General features: G+C 43.0%; 1 protein-coding gene across 11 annotated transcripts in view; it reads left to right on the top strand.

Annotated features, from left to right (window-relative positions):
• The first annotated feature begins 9,829 nt into the window (after positions 1 to 9,829).
• Positions 9,830 to 16,366, top strand: part of EYA2 (EYA transcriptional coactivator and phosphatase 2) — an 86,725-nt gene continuing 80,188 nt past the window's right edge. The window contains exon 1 of one of the 11 annotated variants that reach the window (XM_063404576.1): positions 9,830 to 9,958. Coding sequence is in view for 2 of the 11 variants with exons in the window: in XM_063404571.1 (XP_063260641.1) it covers positions 11,822 to 11,886 (65 nt within the window). In the remaining 9 variants the exon portion in view is untranslated. Of the gene's footprint in view, positions 9,959 to 10,574; positions 10,598 to 11,346; positions 11,621 to 11,725; positions 11,887 to 15,434; positions 15,581 to 16,366 lie in introns of those variants that run through there. The other 10 variants (XM_063404581.1, XM_063404582.1, XM_063404574.1 and 7 more) reach the window with 10 other exon arrangements.

The following is a 16,366-nucleotide window of genomic DNA, read 5'->3' as shown; positions in this document are numbered from 1 at the left end:
TTAAATCGCCATCTATTGAAACTGGTCTATTTATTAATTTCCCTGCTGGAGAGCATATTTTGACTGGCCTGAGAGCTGAGCAGACAGTCTCTCCCCAAAAGCTCACACACGAGGGCCATTTCCTTATTCATTTCTTCTCAGTAAAAAGGGTGTTTCCAGCCATATCATTTTTAATCAAAGCACTCTTGACTCAGACACAATTGTTCACATTGATGGACAGATGGGGATTTGATCCAGACCCAAGAAAACAAAAAAGCAGAAAGGGCAGCGCCTCTCTTATCTTCAGTGAATGAACAAGATTAACCATAACCTGTTCTCTTCTCACCATACAACAAATCCAGTGTGTGCTCTCAGCACAGCCACAGATTCACATCTTGTAATTTTTAATACAAGACATATACAGCCTGAGGGAACAAATTACTCTTCTGTATTCAACATGCTTCGGTGCCTTCAGAGGACTGTGCTTGAGAGTTACTTGGCTTGGCAGAAAAAGCCTTTGAAAACAAAGGAGAGAGCTCTCTGCGATGAAAGTCAAGCTCATCCCAAAAGCAACAAAAGAAAGCAGTTTGGGAAGTTGGACAGGCTCTGGTGGAAAATTGTCCAGACACGAGTTCACTTTCTAAGTGGCACTGTGCAGCAAATTGGTTTTCTGTGCAATCCCAAAGCATGACTGTCTTTAAAAAACCCCAACCAAAACACAAAAACCACAGCCCAAAATGAGAAATGCTCTGTATCCCAGTTTTCCTGTTGGGAACCCGGAGCTGAGCTGATGGAATGAGGGAGCCTTTCTCTTCCTTCTCCCCTCTTCTGCCTGTCTTACAATCTCAGCTCATCAGGAGAGGCACTCTTTTCTCTTGTGAAAGCGCAGGAAGGCTGGATCTCGAATGCTACTGAAATGAAAATAGCAAAGGGAGATGAAAAGTGTGCGGGTCTCTCTAAATAATCCCCCGTGGGCTCCTTGTCCAACACCCCGGGCAGCTGTGCCACCCCTGTGGGTGCTAAATCACAGCACTGCTGCCTCCACACTCACACTGTGACACCCACTCGAGAATCATGAGATTTTTAAAGTTACAGAGTTTGAGAGATCTCATTTTTTTCGTTCAGCATGAGTTGGTTTGAGCTTATGAAAGCCATTAAAACTAGAAATTTACTCTGTTTCAAACAAGCAAAAATGAAAACAACAAAAAACCCACAATAAAACCCCAAAAAACAAAATCAACCAACCAAAAACAAGAAAGAAAAGAGATTTGTCTGTAATGGCCTGACTTCAGAAACAAAATCCCGCAAACAGTAAATTTATTTTTACTGAGCAAGGAAATGGGAGTGTTTTTATATTGAATATTTGACCACTCACATCAGATGCTCTGTTTGAATTTTTTCCCCCAGGCTTTTCCCCATGAAGATTTCTATAGGATTGCAAATGTCAAATAAAGAAAATGTTTCTATTTCTCTGCCTTCAATACTCCTCACTAACCCATCTACAATACTTCTTTTTTGTAAGTGCTCTTCATAAGAACCTTTTTCAAGAAAAATCCAGTTACAAAGACTGCAGCATTTCTGTTTCCAGAACTGTTTTCAAATATGATATAATTCTATTTCCATTCTAAATGGTCCAACTGAAAATATCAAAATATTGCTGCTTTGTACTGCATCCATTCAGAACATAATTCTAGGTTTTGGCAACCGAACGCTTTTGTTTTCCACCTCTGCTGGCAGGGCAGGACGGTTTCCAATTTCCTAACTTTCTGCCTCTCTACAAAAAAAAACCAACCAAACCAACAGAGCTTTTAAGAGGCATGAAAAAAGAAGCAAAAAGGTTAAATAAAAGAAAGAGTGATATTGCTTTGCCTAGAGGAGGCAACTGGGGTTTATTTACCCCTTTTGTCTCTAAAATCTTAATACGATTTAATTAGAATGCCATTTTCAGACACAGCCTTTTTTTTATTATTGAATTGAGATTTTTTTAAGCATTAAAGTCCAACATTCAAGTCCAAACTACAGTCCTATTTTCTCTTAAAAATGTAGCTAGTTCTAGATACCTCTGTTCTTAAACAATTCCACGGTTTTGAGAACAATGCAGGTTGTATTTTCCAGTTTACAAGTAATAAAGCGTAACTTCCAGGAAGGAAACCCAGGATAAAGTATCCTGTTATCTCTCCATACAGTGTCTGGTATTTTCATTTGCAAACAAATGAACAAAGTGAACAAAAGAACAAAGCATGCAAAATATAAAGAGACCAAATCAAATGTCATTTTAGTGCAGACACAATTGCATCGGTAATGATAATACCTCGTTGTTAGTTTGTGGATGTGCTACTTTTTCTCTAAGTTCAATGTTTTTCAGTCTATTCTGAAATATTTTGAATTCACATAAAGCAATTGTCATAACAACAAAGAAAAGATGTGCAAGAATTTACATGTACAGCACCTATTAACACAGACTCAAAAGACAGAATCTTGCAAAATTGTATATATGCTCCCTACAGTGGATTTGATTTTGTCTGGCCTGTAACTAAGGTCCCTTGGTACTCCAGTTTTACGAGGGTGTGATGTAGTGGTAAATCAGACCCATACTGATGACCTAAATCAGAATAACCAGCATGTTTTTCATTTCAGAAGGGAAGAGAAAAAAAAAGAAAAAGGTTTGTGAGAGAAAGTTTGCCAGTTTCAGCACTTCCTGGCCGCCAAAAACATTTACTGAAAATCAATGGTCTGTCCAAAACCTAATGTGAGCAGAAGTCGTAGTGCAGCTGTTCAGAATCTATACTGCTTCCTAGGCAAAGTTTCTAAGCCCTTTCAGTCCTTTAGAATAATAAAAATGATTAATGGTCTCAAACACTGTGAACCAAGTGTTTTGAAGTGTAACCTGCTACTTGTAATGCACTCAATATTTCTGATCTGTATTGTACTGGCATACGGAGCCTCTGGAAGTTCATGTTAAAACGGGCAACATTTGAAATGAATGAAGAGAGGCTCACGAAGCCTGGTGGCAAAATCATCTCCTCCCAAACCAAGACATTATTTCCTGTCATAAAGAAAAAAAAAAAAAAAAAGTGACTATAAATATATATAAATACCTATTATTTTCTATAAATGTATTCTAAAAGACCAGTGTGGATGCCTCACAATGAAGATGGAAAATGATCCACCTCATTCAGTGCTCTAAGGAGACATCAACTCATTTCGGAGAAAAACAAATTGGATCTCCTCACAGACTGCATGTAGCAGAAAGAGGCTCAAAAACTTCATGGAACAACTTCTTCCATCTGGGCCTTAGCCAGTCCTGCCCAGCTGAGCACAGCCCTTGCCATAAGCCAAGCCTTAGAGCCAGTTTGGTCTATGTCAAGGGTTGGTAGAGTCGCACAAAACACAGAACCCAGCGAGGCCCAGAAAATCGCGGGTGGCCAGAGACACTGGGAGCCTCCAGGGCAGTCAGGTCACCGTGGGCACTCTGCTGGGCACCAAACCCTCTCCAGCTGCCACTCCTGAGTGCCAGCCCTGCCCGCCCCAGGCTGCAGTTGCACAAGAAGGTCCCTCGGAAGGGCTGGACTCGCGCCCAAGCTCTCGGCTGGCGCCTGTTTATCCCGGCCTGTTTGCTCATGCCCTGCACCAAACTCAAGCAAACAAGGATTCATTTGGACCACAGCTATTTCCAGATATTGGCAGCGCCCTGGATGTATTGAGTCCTTAACTGCTCTGAGCAGCCTCACCTGCTCATGGCCCAGAGCTCTGTTTAGGCTCAGCCCGGGGTACCCAGTCCCTGTCTGGGCTAGAGGTGTTTGTGCGTCCAGCCTGGAGTCCTGGGTGAATTTTGGACCTGCTGGTTTATCTCTGGTGTGCTCTTTGCCCCCTCCTGCCCCCACCTGAGCGGGTTCCCTGGATGGACCCTGGCTCATGGCTCCTCAAACCTCGGGTTCCAAACGGGCCCCATTGCTGGCACCCATCACTGCCCGGGCTGCAGACACACCTGGTTCCTGGGCCCCCTTCCCTGAGGAATCTATTGGCATCTGCTGCTCCCTGAAAAACATAACATTTAAGTGGACAGCTGTTAAGAGGTGGGAAAATATCTACCAAATACAGTGGAACAAGAGAAAGCTTGTCCACTAGATTGGCACTTCACCCTGGCTACCTGTACTCCCCTGCCTTCTTCTTGGGTGCAATAGAAGCTCGGGAAAGCATTTGAAGGAACACTCAGTTAATATTTACAGAGAGGTAATGTGCCAAGTTCTTTTATAAAACTTTCAACTCTAAATTTACAGGCCTTATATGCAATATTATTTTGGGGACAGCATATTGTATTCATTAGATATTTGAAATGGTATAAACAAGGCAGTAGAAGTACTCAAATTGCTGCACGCCAGACGGAGATCTTATCATAATACCTCCCACAATTCAGAATAACTTCTTTTTGAAAGTTTCTCTGCTCACAGCCTAGCAGAGGAATGAATCTCCTGGGCCAGCACTGATCTGGGCTGTGTAGGGCGGTGAGTTGCCTGTCTCCTCTCTGCCAAGGAAGGACAAGAAGTGCTGCTCCTTTGCACTAGTGCATAGGCTTAAACAAAAACAAAGTAAAAATTAGATCACGCAAAGTCACATTTTTGGAGCATAAGGGAACATTTTAGTTCAATTATCTTCTTGAGCACAGAAAGAAAAGGAAACATTTTACCAGAGTCAGTTTTTAAAAGAATTATCCTAGGTAAATTGATCTGCAGAGAATTGCCCCCAAAACTATAAATCATATTGGTTTCCTTGCTTTACACTCCTAAAGGGTGACCAATGAGTTATTGGAAGGCTGCATGGAGCTCTTGGCCTCACAGATTGAGGATGGGGTTTATTCCTGCCTATAATGTGGATTAGCAAAATGCAAATTATCTCTGTCACAATAAACAGAAAGGGAACTATTGTATGCTTGACCAAAAAATTGAGAATACACTGTTAGTGATTTCCTACCACTGACTGACTAGATCTGATTTTCTTGAATTTCTCTGTATTTGCATAGGAGTTAGGAAAGAGCACTTACTCTTTTAATCTGGGGTGGATCTTTACAGTTTGTAATCCCAAGCAATATTAAATCAGTACAAGTTGCACTCTGGAAGCACATCTCCTTTGGTATATTCCATTTCTTCTAGCATCTGCCCTTTCATTAGTTTGTAAAAATTTAAAAGTCCACCGACTACTAATTATGGGAAACTGGCAAAATGCTCTTAGGCATCTATTGTATTCTCAAATTGTTTCAAACACTTAACAGCCATGGTTTAGAGCAATTTTTAAAATATTGTGTTAAATTTCTAATTAAAGTTTTGCGGCAGCCAGATTGGCTTATCTGAACAAAGCGATTGGTTTGGCAGAATTGACTCATGGTCATTCTACCTGACAGCATTCCCTTTTGTGGGAATGTAACTCTCACTGTGAAAATGTTGTACTAAGCAAACCTTAGTTCCGCTCGTAAATCAGTTCGATGAAAGGTTTGAAAGCCTGTTTCTATGGTGCAGTTAAATTACATTCAAAGTACAACTGAATTTGCCCCTACTTTTCCATCAAGTATAATGTGACGGAAAGAAACGTACTTTAAAGATAGAGAACAGTTTAAAAAGCCAGATGAGAATTCCTGAATGAAAGTAGATAGAATTTAGGTAAACATTCTCCAAGTTTAAAATAACAGACTGAAGCATTTGTCTTTGATAATCAATTTTAATGTACATAATAATGAGACTCATTCCCACTAGGACAGGCATGCTATGAAAGTTTTGGAGTGTTTGCATTCCGATTCCTAAAATCAAACTCTTCCTTGCAGTCAAAATCCTACCTAAAGCTGGAACAAGGATGGCTTTTGATTCTTGTGTAAATGAACTTTCAAAATACTACAAGTTCTACAAGATAAATTAAATGAAAGATTTCTGGGACACTACTCAGGCTCTCAGTACCAGCAATGCTGCTGAGTTGCTGCTGCAACCACAGCCAGGGCACTTTGATGCTGTTGCATCAAAAGCCAACCAGTGCCTGATTTGGAGCTCACCCAAAATTCAGCTTTTTTTGGCTTACTGAAACATCAGCCGCCTAGAGAGAGATACAACTTTATATGGGTCAGAGGCAACTTCAGTGACAACCCCAAATTATGTTTTGCCTCATGCACACTGCTCCAGTCATAACGAAACAGAGCCAGAAGTTGTAATTCATGAGTAGATTTGCCAGCCTGTGGAATTCATAAGTCTTCCCTGAGGAGGAAGCTGATATCTACAAAAGGTTTCACCTGAAGTGTAAAGAAAAAAAATTTTAAAAGCCAAGGACCCATGAGAAAATAACTGCACAAATCCCTTCCGTTTTCACTCACAGCCACAGGAGTGGACCATGTGTCTTCCTTTTGGACCACCAATACATACCATTTTCAAAGGGAATGTGCTTTTATTAAAAGTTAATATAGGTTTTCTTAATCTGCCTGTTGATGCACACATTGATTAGAACTGAAAATTGGTAATTTCTCAGCTCTGCTCTAGTTTAAAAAAATTCCCCCAATCCTGCACCTCCTCTCCAAATGGATCAATGTCTGAATTCTTCCTAGGGATTTTTTTTATTGCTGGTAATTGAAATAACATCAAACCTTAACTTTAAAATATTGCTTTAGCTCAGTGTCAGGTTTTCAAATCTCTCCTGCAGACCATCATTCCTTCCACCAGCAGAGCCACAGCATTTCCCAGTTTCAGATCTGGGTTCATAACTGCACGTGGCAAAGTGAGTCAGCAGGAATCATGTATTTGCATATAATGCTCCATGCAGGCAGCACAGCACAAGAATTTTAATCTCATGTTATGTTATTAAAAGAGGTCTTGAAAAAAACTCATGAAGAAAAAGAGCAGAATGGTCATAATACTTATTTTTCATTTTAATACCTTTCTTTGCAAACTAAGTGTTTTTCAGCTGTGCTCGAAGATGAAATTTGGTTTACTGCTCTTGTTAGAGATGCCTGCAGTAAAAGTGGCAGGATCCCAGCCTGAACCAAATTACAAATTTTCTGTCAATGGATGTTTTATTTGTGAAATCGCATTGTCTGCATACATTTTTCTGCTAAAGCATGAGGAAACAGGAAGGATGGAGTAGAGGTATCTACTGTTTCTACAGGAGAAATTCCAAGTAAAATAGTGGGAAAGTATTAAAAAAAAAAGGAAAAAAATCTGGTTTTTTTCATTTCAATCCAGTAGTGGAAATTGATTAATGAAGCCCGTCTGCAGCCGGTACGAAGGGCCAAATCCAGCTAATATTAAATAGCAAGCTTCTACTTTTGAAAACCAGAAAGAGGAAGGGGACATAAAACCAAAAAACAAACAGGCATATTTGATCATTTAGTGGTGAACAGATCAGGCACTCCTCAGTTGCAGGGTTTTATTTTTGTGCATTGTGTCAATGATTGGAAACCATATGTTTTAAGACCAGCTTCAATAGTATCAGTAGCTACAGTCCTGCTCTCAGATTACTTTTTACTGCCTGCCTAATTTTGAGCTTTAATAGCTAACATGCACTTTGTTTATCAGTTACAAATGTTCTGAATGTTGATGAAACAGGCTAAACAACACATAGTGGCTTATCATCAATACCAAAGACTGAGATAAAATGTGTTTAATGTTGTGGCCTGTGACTTTGCAAACAAGGAGTTCACAAAAATAAGAAGAATAATCTCAGAATTGATGTCTCTGGTTCTGCATTGGATATGTTAGCACTCAGATCCTGACACAGCTCATTATCCACAGAAGAATCCATCCTACAAGGAGCAGAGCCTTTTGGCATCAAAAATGTAACCAAGTGCAGCACGGTTAAGCCTCCTCGGATGGCACAGTCCCATATGAAATGCTTTATTGCACTGGGGGCAGTCTGGTGGTACTCAAATTAAATATATTTAAAGTATTTCCAGAATCAGTGTCTTGGTATCTTGCAGGCCTGAGCATTAATACATGAAATAGGTAATTTTTACAGTTCTGTTTAGCCATACAGCAAAGAAATTTTAAATAGTCTCTATTGTGTTATCTATCCTCTAATTACTTGAGGACAGAGTACCTCTCCTCTGTTTTTAAATTACTGCATAAATTAACAATGTTCTAACAATAACAGCAGCAATTCAGGGCATTTACCAGAGAGAATGCAACCATTAGCCTTGAGAGTGAAATTTCACTGGAATCCACAAAATAATGTGTTAGGAAATATTATGGCTGCCAACTTTCGCAATTTTGTTGAAAGTCTTCTAAAATGTGAGGGTTGGGGTGTTTGGGGTTTGTTTTTGTTGTTTTCCCCACAAAGCCTGAACTCTGGCATCATGTGAAAACATGAAAATGTGAAATTCTCAGTTTTAATTTTAGAAGACAACTAAGTTATTCAGCACTGTGGTTGGAAAGAGAAATTGAAAACATGAACCCAAGGGCCAGAGGACAATTAGGAAGAGCCCAAAATGCATTACTGTTAAATTCTTACACTTTGTAAAGCGATTTCTGACTTGGGGTGTTACTATGCTCAGGGTTAACCATATTCAGTACCCCAATAAATCCTGTGGATCCTTTTTGAGGACTTCTCACCTTGGTTTGTGACATCACATCTTAATTGTCAGGGAGGGTGCTGAAGTTCAGTAGTGGCTCATTTCTTCTTTTTAAAAACAGAACCAGCTGTTTGTACCCATGTAGCTCTCTTCATTTTGACAATGAAGTCAACAGCAGAAACTGTTAATATTTCCTCAAGAGAAATACATTTCCATAGTAACTAAAATTTGTGATCTAGCTCTTCACCTTCTCCTCAGAGAGGCTGAGGTGTGGCTCTCCCACATTATGGGATAAACCCTCTGGATCCCAGGCTCTGGCAGAAGACACCTCCCCATGTTCCCTAGGGACAGGATATTGCCTGGCTGCTCGGGTGCCACAGGAGGACCTTTATCTCTTAAATCTGTGCAGGACACTGGCACCCAGCCCAATGATTAGGAGCATTTCCAGTTGGTGACCATGTGGAGATTTCTGCACCATTTCCACTTAGTCTTTGAGTTTATGATGTGTGGGAATGAGCACAGAGTAACAAGTCAAGCAAACCAACTTCTAAACCCGCCTTGGTTTTTGACCAAAAATATTTCTACTGCTCTGAGAAATCCCTGGCGTTGTATGGCTGATGATGTCCCAGCTTGATGAAATGGACACTTTTATCAAGCCAGCCATGAGAACTGGCTCCTTGTCTCTCACCCTGCAGCCTGTACCCCATGCACACCAGCCCACAGTCCCACCGATGGGGCAGAAGTTACATTATTCCCTTGCCTTTCTAAATGGCTTTTATGATCTACAGGCATTTTCCTGGATACTAACAATGACGAAAATACTTAAGATTCCTAACTGAAAAAATATCCTTTATCTTCCTCTTTGCCCACTCTTTTCCCACTGTGCCTTTATTACTTTTCTAAATATTGCATACAATGTTTTCAGTAAATAAGAAGGATATTAGAGTAGACAAATAATGTTTACGCAGCAGCTCAAGAAAGGTGTTTCTGGCACTGATTCACAAGTTACTCACAACTCACAAGAACTGCTTATACTGAAAGGGACAAGGAGTGTCTTTTTGTGTGCAGGGTGCTGAACAAACAATGAGGTCCTGGTCCCTGCCTGGCTTGCCGTGGCATTACCACAAACAATACTAATTCTTAAATACCTGCCTGACTTTAAGCACTTAGGTAAATAATTGTATTGATTGTTGCAGGCCTATTCACATGCATAAAACTAAGCATATATTCAAATATGTTGTGAAATCAGGGGTCGGGAGAATTTTGCAAGCAAGGCATTTTTAGATGTGAATTTACTTGTTAAAACCAGCTTCAAAAGGAGCTAATGTGGCAATCAGGCTTTTGGGCATGGCAGGGGGAGGAAGGAAAAGATTTATTTTCAAGATGAATCCAAGCACTTTCTTGTACTTCAGAGACTCCTCACCAGAACCACAATTACAGGTGAGAAAGGCAGCAAGGAAGTCCCCCCCAACCACTGATTGCTCAGAGTTTAATGTGAGAGCAGCATAAACTCAGAACTGCAGATAATCCATGGGGAAATCAGGGGGTTAGTGCCGAGAACTGATGGGGAATAACAACTGAAAGAGCTTTGGTTTTTCTAGGCTGGCGGGAGGTAGCTCATGCTAGGAAGGCTGCCAGCTCCAAACTGATGCTGGGAGCTTTGTCTCCTTTGGATTGTAGGAACACACTTTGCAGTCAAACTGATCTGAGAGATTTTGATAGTAAAAACAGCTGTCTCGTTGCAATGATGTTTTTGTTCCATTGTCAAAATTTTGAGTTAAATCCATGAGTGGGCTGCAGCTTGTTCAAACCCTGAACTCAACACCCTTTGTGCTCCTTTGGCTTTTCCACTGCGGTTCATGGGATATCTCCTTCCTGAGGAAAGGGCTAGGTGTAATAAAAGCTGTCGGGACAAGGAATTGCAGGTCTCCTCCGACGCCTCCCCAGTGCTGGAGAGACAGAACTGGAGAACTGTGGTCTGTCCAAGACTGGTGAGAAGGGGAAATAAGGAGGAAGAGCAGGGTGTGGAAATGAAACACTCCAATGCTGCTGTGGCCATGCTGCATTCCCAGCGAGCAGGTATGCCAGTGGAAGGGGGAAACTGTCTAGTACCTGAGCAGGGATGATGTTACATTCCCCTAGGCAAGGGGAAGCTGTTTGTGGGGTAAGCAGCACAAGGGGATTCAGGGTGGGATGTCCCAGCCCCATCTTCCCAGCATGAACCATCTGAAGGTGCCTCTTGCTCTTGGATGTGGGAACAAGCAGATGAGGAGCCTGATTGAGGCGTCCAGCACATCAGGCAAGAGCACAAGGGGCACATGCCTGACTGCCTCTGGTTTTGTGCTGACATGAGAGATGGAGCAGCACCTCTGTACGGCCACAAATCCATTCTGTGTCGCTTGAGGTGACGGGAACTATGGGCAGGCTTTTGCCCTCGGGGGAGCCAGGGGCTATGTGATGCTCTGTGAGTGCAGAGGGGTGGCTTGTGCGGGTGATGCTGTTTCTGCAGATCTGCAGAACCTAGGGCTCCGTGGCACTGTGTGTGTTAAGATAAACTAGATGTCAACAAAAGCCCTTCCTTTTAAATTGATACTAAAAAATTGTCACTAGAGATCCGTAACACAAGGACTGTAGCGAAAGTGACTTTTCACGGAAACAGAGGCTACAGACAAGGTGGTATCCACATGGTATTCAAATGTTCTACGGGACGGATTTCTTTCAAGGACTTGCAGCTCGATGAACGCTGCTAGCACCAACACCAAAGCACAGCCCCGGGCGGGAGCAAGCGCGGCCAGCGCGTACCTGCGGCCGGTGAGAGCGCTGCCCGAACCGCGGCCGGGAGCGGCGGCTCCGCGCTCCCTGCGGCCCGGGGGGCGCGGACAGCTCCGCGACAGTAGCGGGGGGCAGCCGGGCGGCCCCGGGAGCCGCGGGAGGCTCCTCCTCCGCCCCGGCACCGCGGGCAGCGCGGCGCTGCGGGCGCCGGGACGCGCCGCGGCCCCACGCGTGCGGTAGGTGCGCCCCGACGGCGGCGGCGCTGCGAGGGAGCGGCGGCCCCGGGCTCGGCGCTGCCGCGGGGGGCCGGGTGTGCCGGGCGAGCAACAGGTCAGAGGAGCCGCGGGCGAGCCCGCCGTGCCGCGCTGCGGCCGTGGCGCAGCGCTCCGCGCCCCGCGCAGCCCGCGGGCGGCTCCGGCGGGCGGGGAGGGGGCGGGGGCGCGCCCGGGGCGCAGCGCGGGGTGCGGAGCGCGGAGCCGCCGCCCCGCTCCGCTGCGCTCCCTTCCGCGGGCATGCGCGCCCGCCTCGCACATGCTCACTGCGCCCGCGGCGGGCGCGCACACTCCGCAGCGCCGCGGCTCCGCGCTGCACCGCCGGTGAGTGGGGCCGGGGCTGCGCGCCCGCGGAGGGGCCCGGGCTGCGGCCGCCCGGCGGGGCTCCCGTGCGGGGTTCCCGAGCGGGGCGAGCGCTCCGCGGGTGCGGGGCGGGGGGCGCGGAGCCCGTCGGGGGCGGCTCCAGCGGAGCGCGGAGCGGCTCCGGGGCAGCGCGGGGTGCGGAGCGCGGAGCTGCCACCGAGAATTAGCGCAGGGAGTTAATTGCTTGCGGTTCGATTTTAGCGTCAAGCGAGCCCCGCGTATTAATTATTTTAAAAGCCGAAGCGTGCGTTTAAATAAAATGAGCCACTGCGCTTTCCCGCGGCTGCTTCTATGAGGAGAACTTGTATGTGATTTATGCAGTTTAAGTAAACTTTTCTGAGTGTTAAATTGTGCTTGAGCCCAGTGACTGGCCTCTAAAGGAAATTATTCATGGTACGCAGCTACTGTTGCTCAGACATTTCTAATAATGATATATTCTGTTGTATAAAGTTGTGATTGCCGAAATATACGTGTAGTGAACCAATGAACAGTTTATTGGTCTGTATCAAATATTAAGAGAATTTTGTTCAGGGCAGTATCAAATTCACGCATCCCTGAGCGCTGTTAAAGGCAGTGGCAGGAATGGTTTATTGTTTAGTTTCTCTTGTGGGCTTCGTGAATTTCTTTATGAGAATTTCTTATCTCTGCGGTGCCATCCATGGAAGGGTCCCTCCCCTTCCTCTCCCCAAATTTATTGAGAAAGCTGTCTAAATTTCTTCATGCTAGTCCACATCTGTGTGTGTTAGGGCAATCTGGTCCACAAAAGATGGCAGACATTTAAACCAGGAATTCTGTGTCTAAACTAATGCTTCTTAGGTAGTTTCATACATGTAGCATTGCATTGTTTTGTTACTTGTTGCTTCAGAGAGGATAAATTCTTTCTCATCGTCGTTTTTTAAATAAAGCTGAATTTTTATTTCTGCTTTGAAGTTGAAGGCATCGTGTGGCCTCAAATGTAACACAGGCAAGTTGGAAAGATTTGCAGTACAAATACCTTGAAAATAATCAGTACTCATAGCTTTAGAAACATTCCAGAAACTTTCTGAGCATCTTTTGAAAATTCACTTGAAATGGTACAGAGGCTGATAACTTGACTTAATTGTTCTAACTTAAAACCCTTAATTAAATAAAAATCTAAATGTACGGTGTAAAATTGAATTGTGCTGTTACAGAGTCAAATTGTCCGCGTAATTCTTGTGCCTCTTCTACTCACCCACCAACAGGTCAGAACATTTGGCTAAATAACAAGTGGTGTATGCTTTTGGTTTTACACTCATCGATTTGTTTTGCTTTACTTTGTTTAGCCCACTCCCCTCAGCTCATTTTCTTTTAAAATACTACACGGAGGCTCGATTCCCATGACTCGCTAATCTTATCACCATTATTTGGTTGAAATTTTTTGAAAAGGGTTCCTGTTTCAAATACCTCACGACATTGGTAGTCTTGGGTTCCATTAGAAAAGCTTCATTAGGGAGAAATAAAAATGTTGTTGATAACTCCCCCTCCAACAATAAGCCCCGTATTCAACTCCACGGTGTGTGCGGATATGCCTTGAATTATAAGAAGGAATTAAACTCAGGTATTCACACGAAGAACTTGATCTCAGAATATCACTTAAAGAGTCTCGTGTGTTGCTGTGTTGTTATTCGTAGCTGGTTAATATCCTTTTTTTTCCCCTGAAAATGCAATAATTTAGCTATTAATCCTGCAAATATTAGTTGTATGTTTAACTTCCAGCCTGCCAGGCGTCGGGCTGAAGTCTGCGTGGCTGTGTTTGTGTGTCAGTGTGTGTGTGTACACACTGCTGACAAAGAAAACAATTAAAGACGTTAGTAATTTTCTGCTGTCTTCCCAACTGTTATTTATGATGTGTAGTAGTACAACAGCTATTCTGAAATCGACTATAATTCTCTTCAGTAAGATTTGTTTCTTCTGTGCCAATTTTTGCGGTAACCAGATGGTCTTAAGGTGTCTTCAGCCGGAGAACAAGCATGAACAGTGCTGAAGACTAATTATTCTTTGCAGTAAATTCCTTCTGCAATAAATTCACAGGTTGTTAGACCTAATCTGTGGAAATGATTGTTAAGATTACTTATGCAGTGAAAAATGCTTTTATAAATCTGTGAAAACTAGCAGAAGTTCTTAGAATGCTAAGAAAATGTTTTTGAGTAATTTTGCCTGGCTGGGGTAACTTTTATTCCAGACAAACTGTTAAATGAAGTTGCAAATTCAAATCCTTTTCATAAGCCATGGAACACTGCACTTTTAATATGAAAATTTTAGATGTATCCTGGAAGTGGAGGAGTCTTTGGTAAACCATGTAGGGAAATCTCACACCACCATTCCCTGTGTATAGTTAGTTTCCCTTGTACCTGTGTATTTTTAACAGCAGTAGCAATATATATTTAATTAGTGCATGGAAGAGTCTGCTGTATTAACAGTCAGATTATTTTAATTGCATTTCGTATTGTACTGCACAGGACAGAAAAAGTTATTTTTTGTAAAAATATATTCAGAATTATAAACAATGTTATATACTAAAGTAAAGCCATTCAGGCTTAAATACGTCCTCCTTTTTAGTGGCTTAATTTAGTAAAAAATACAAGTTGTTTTTTTTTTAGTATAAGTCTATGAGAAAGAAAATGTAACTACTCAAACCTCGTGGCATTTTTCTCACTTTGATATGAATAGGGAGAACTTGTCAAATCTCTTTCCCTTCCTTTTCTACTGAAAAGCCAGAAAGACCATCCTGCTTGGGACTGTTCATTATGAGATCCCATCAGAAAACAATTGTTTCATGGCAGTCGAATTCTTAAAACAATTCTTCATCTTTATTTGCAGATCTTAACTCAAGTAATGATGTTTAACAAACACCTTGTTTTAATCAGGTGAGGATAAGCCCTTCAATTAGGATGCAAATAATTGCTGCTCTTGGTTGGGTCATTTAGGGCCTGGAGGTGCTGCCATTTGCAGGTAGATTTGGTGATACCCAAGGTTTGAAGCAGGAGAGAGTGGGAATAAAGATTTAGGTCTCGTGCAAAATATTTTTTTATTGCAGCATTAAAAACCCAATCCAGCTCTCTTCTTTGTCAGGCTGCTCAGTTGATCTTGATTTACTGCTGCAGGAGGTGTGAGAGGAAAATTGGATCCAAAATAATGTTCACTGCAGAGATGGTTCCAGTGAGTGTGTCACGGAGTGAATATTTAATTAAAAATAGTCAAACCTCTTTTCACTCAGTCTTTCTGCTTGTGCTGTAATTATGTATTTTAATTACTTCAAAGGTGTGTAAAATGAGATGAGAAAACTTACACGGGCATAATCCTTCCCATTTTATATTATTTGTCTGCAGCTGCTTAAGTCCTGGCATTAGGAGTCACATATAAACATGTTTATTTAACATCAGCGTTATCTGTTAGATTGTACATGGTTCATTAACATGGAGAGAATACTTTTTGTTTAATAGTGTGTGGGAGCTGCCAGAGGTCAGCAGAGGTTGTTTGCCTGCAGTGGAGATGGCATCTTGGCTTTGCTCTCATTCTCTTTGTCACCTCTGCTGCGTCCGGAAAAGGCTTCCTTAGTGCCGTGCTGAGGTGTTTTCCTGGTGTTTAGGCACAGAGGCTCTGTGCAAAGCCAGAAGCCTGCTGCAGGGTTGTGGTAAGGTTTATTTCAAGGGAGGTTTGTTGTGATTTGTGGAGGATTGTTTTAGTTGGGGTTCGATGAGAGAAAGGAGCTTGGAGAGGATGGAGCGGGAGGGGACAGAGGAGCCGGGGCGTTGGTGTGGTGCCCATGGAGTGTGTGGCTGTGATGGAGGGATTTTACAGATTTGGGGAGATGGGGGGTCCGATGGCTCGGGAAGGTGAGAGTGCTTTGTGTGCCTGTGAATAATATTTGGTTGGTGTCAGGACAGCTGTGCCTGGTGGTGGGGCTGAGCTGCAAGAGGTGGTGCCTCCTCTGCAGGATGGGGCTCTTCTCTCTCCACAGAGCTTGTGGGGGGCTCTCCACTTTTTCTACTGCTTATTACGACCATGCTTGGACTTGTAAAACCGTATCAGGGACTCCAGAAATACAGAAGAACCCATGGCCTCAAGTTAGAAAGGTCGATTAAAATGTTTCACCATGACTTCTGTATTAAAGGTAGTAGCCGTGCGCTGCACGCGGTGTTGGGAAAGAGATGTGCACAACCATCTCCATGCACAATTTTAATTTTCATTTCAGCTTCTGGAAAATGTTTCTGAGTATTTCCTACAAATCAGTGAATTTCTCTAGCCTCACTTGGATATGGGGGCTCTTTGGGCTTTTTGTGCCTTGGAGGGAGAAGATAATTTAAATTTCCATGAGAAAAAGGTAGAAAATTGCCTTCTTTGATTTTTATCAAGCAAGGATCCCTGGTAGATAACCAAAAGGTGTTGAATAAAATAAGCATTATTGTGGAATTCAAAG

This window comes from Prinia subflava, chromosome 8 (genome assembly GCF_021018805.1).
Source record: "Prinia subflava isolate CZ2003 ecotype Zambia chromosome 8, Cam_Psub_1.2, whole genome shotgun sequence".
Taxonomy (NCBI): domain Eukaryota; kingdom Metazoa; phylum Chordata; class Aves; order Passeriformes; family Cisticolidae; genus Prinia; species Prinia subflava.
This window is presented reverse-complemented; position numbering and strand designations above follow the sequence as displayed.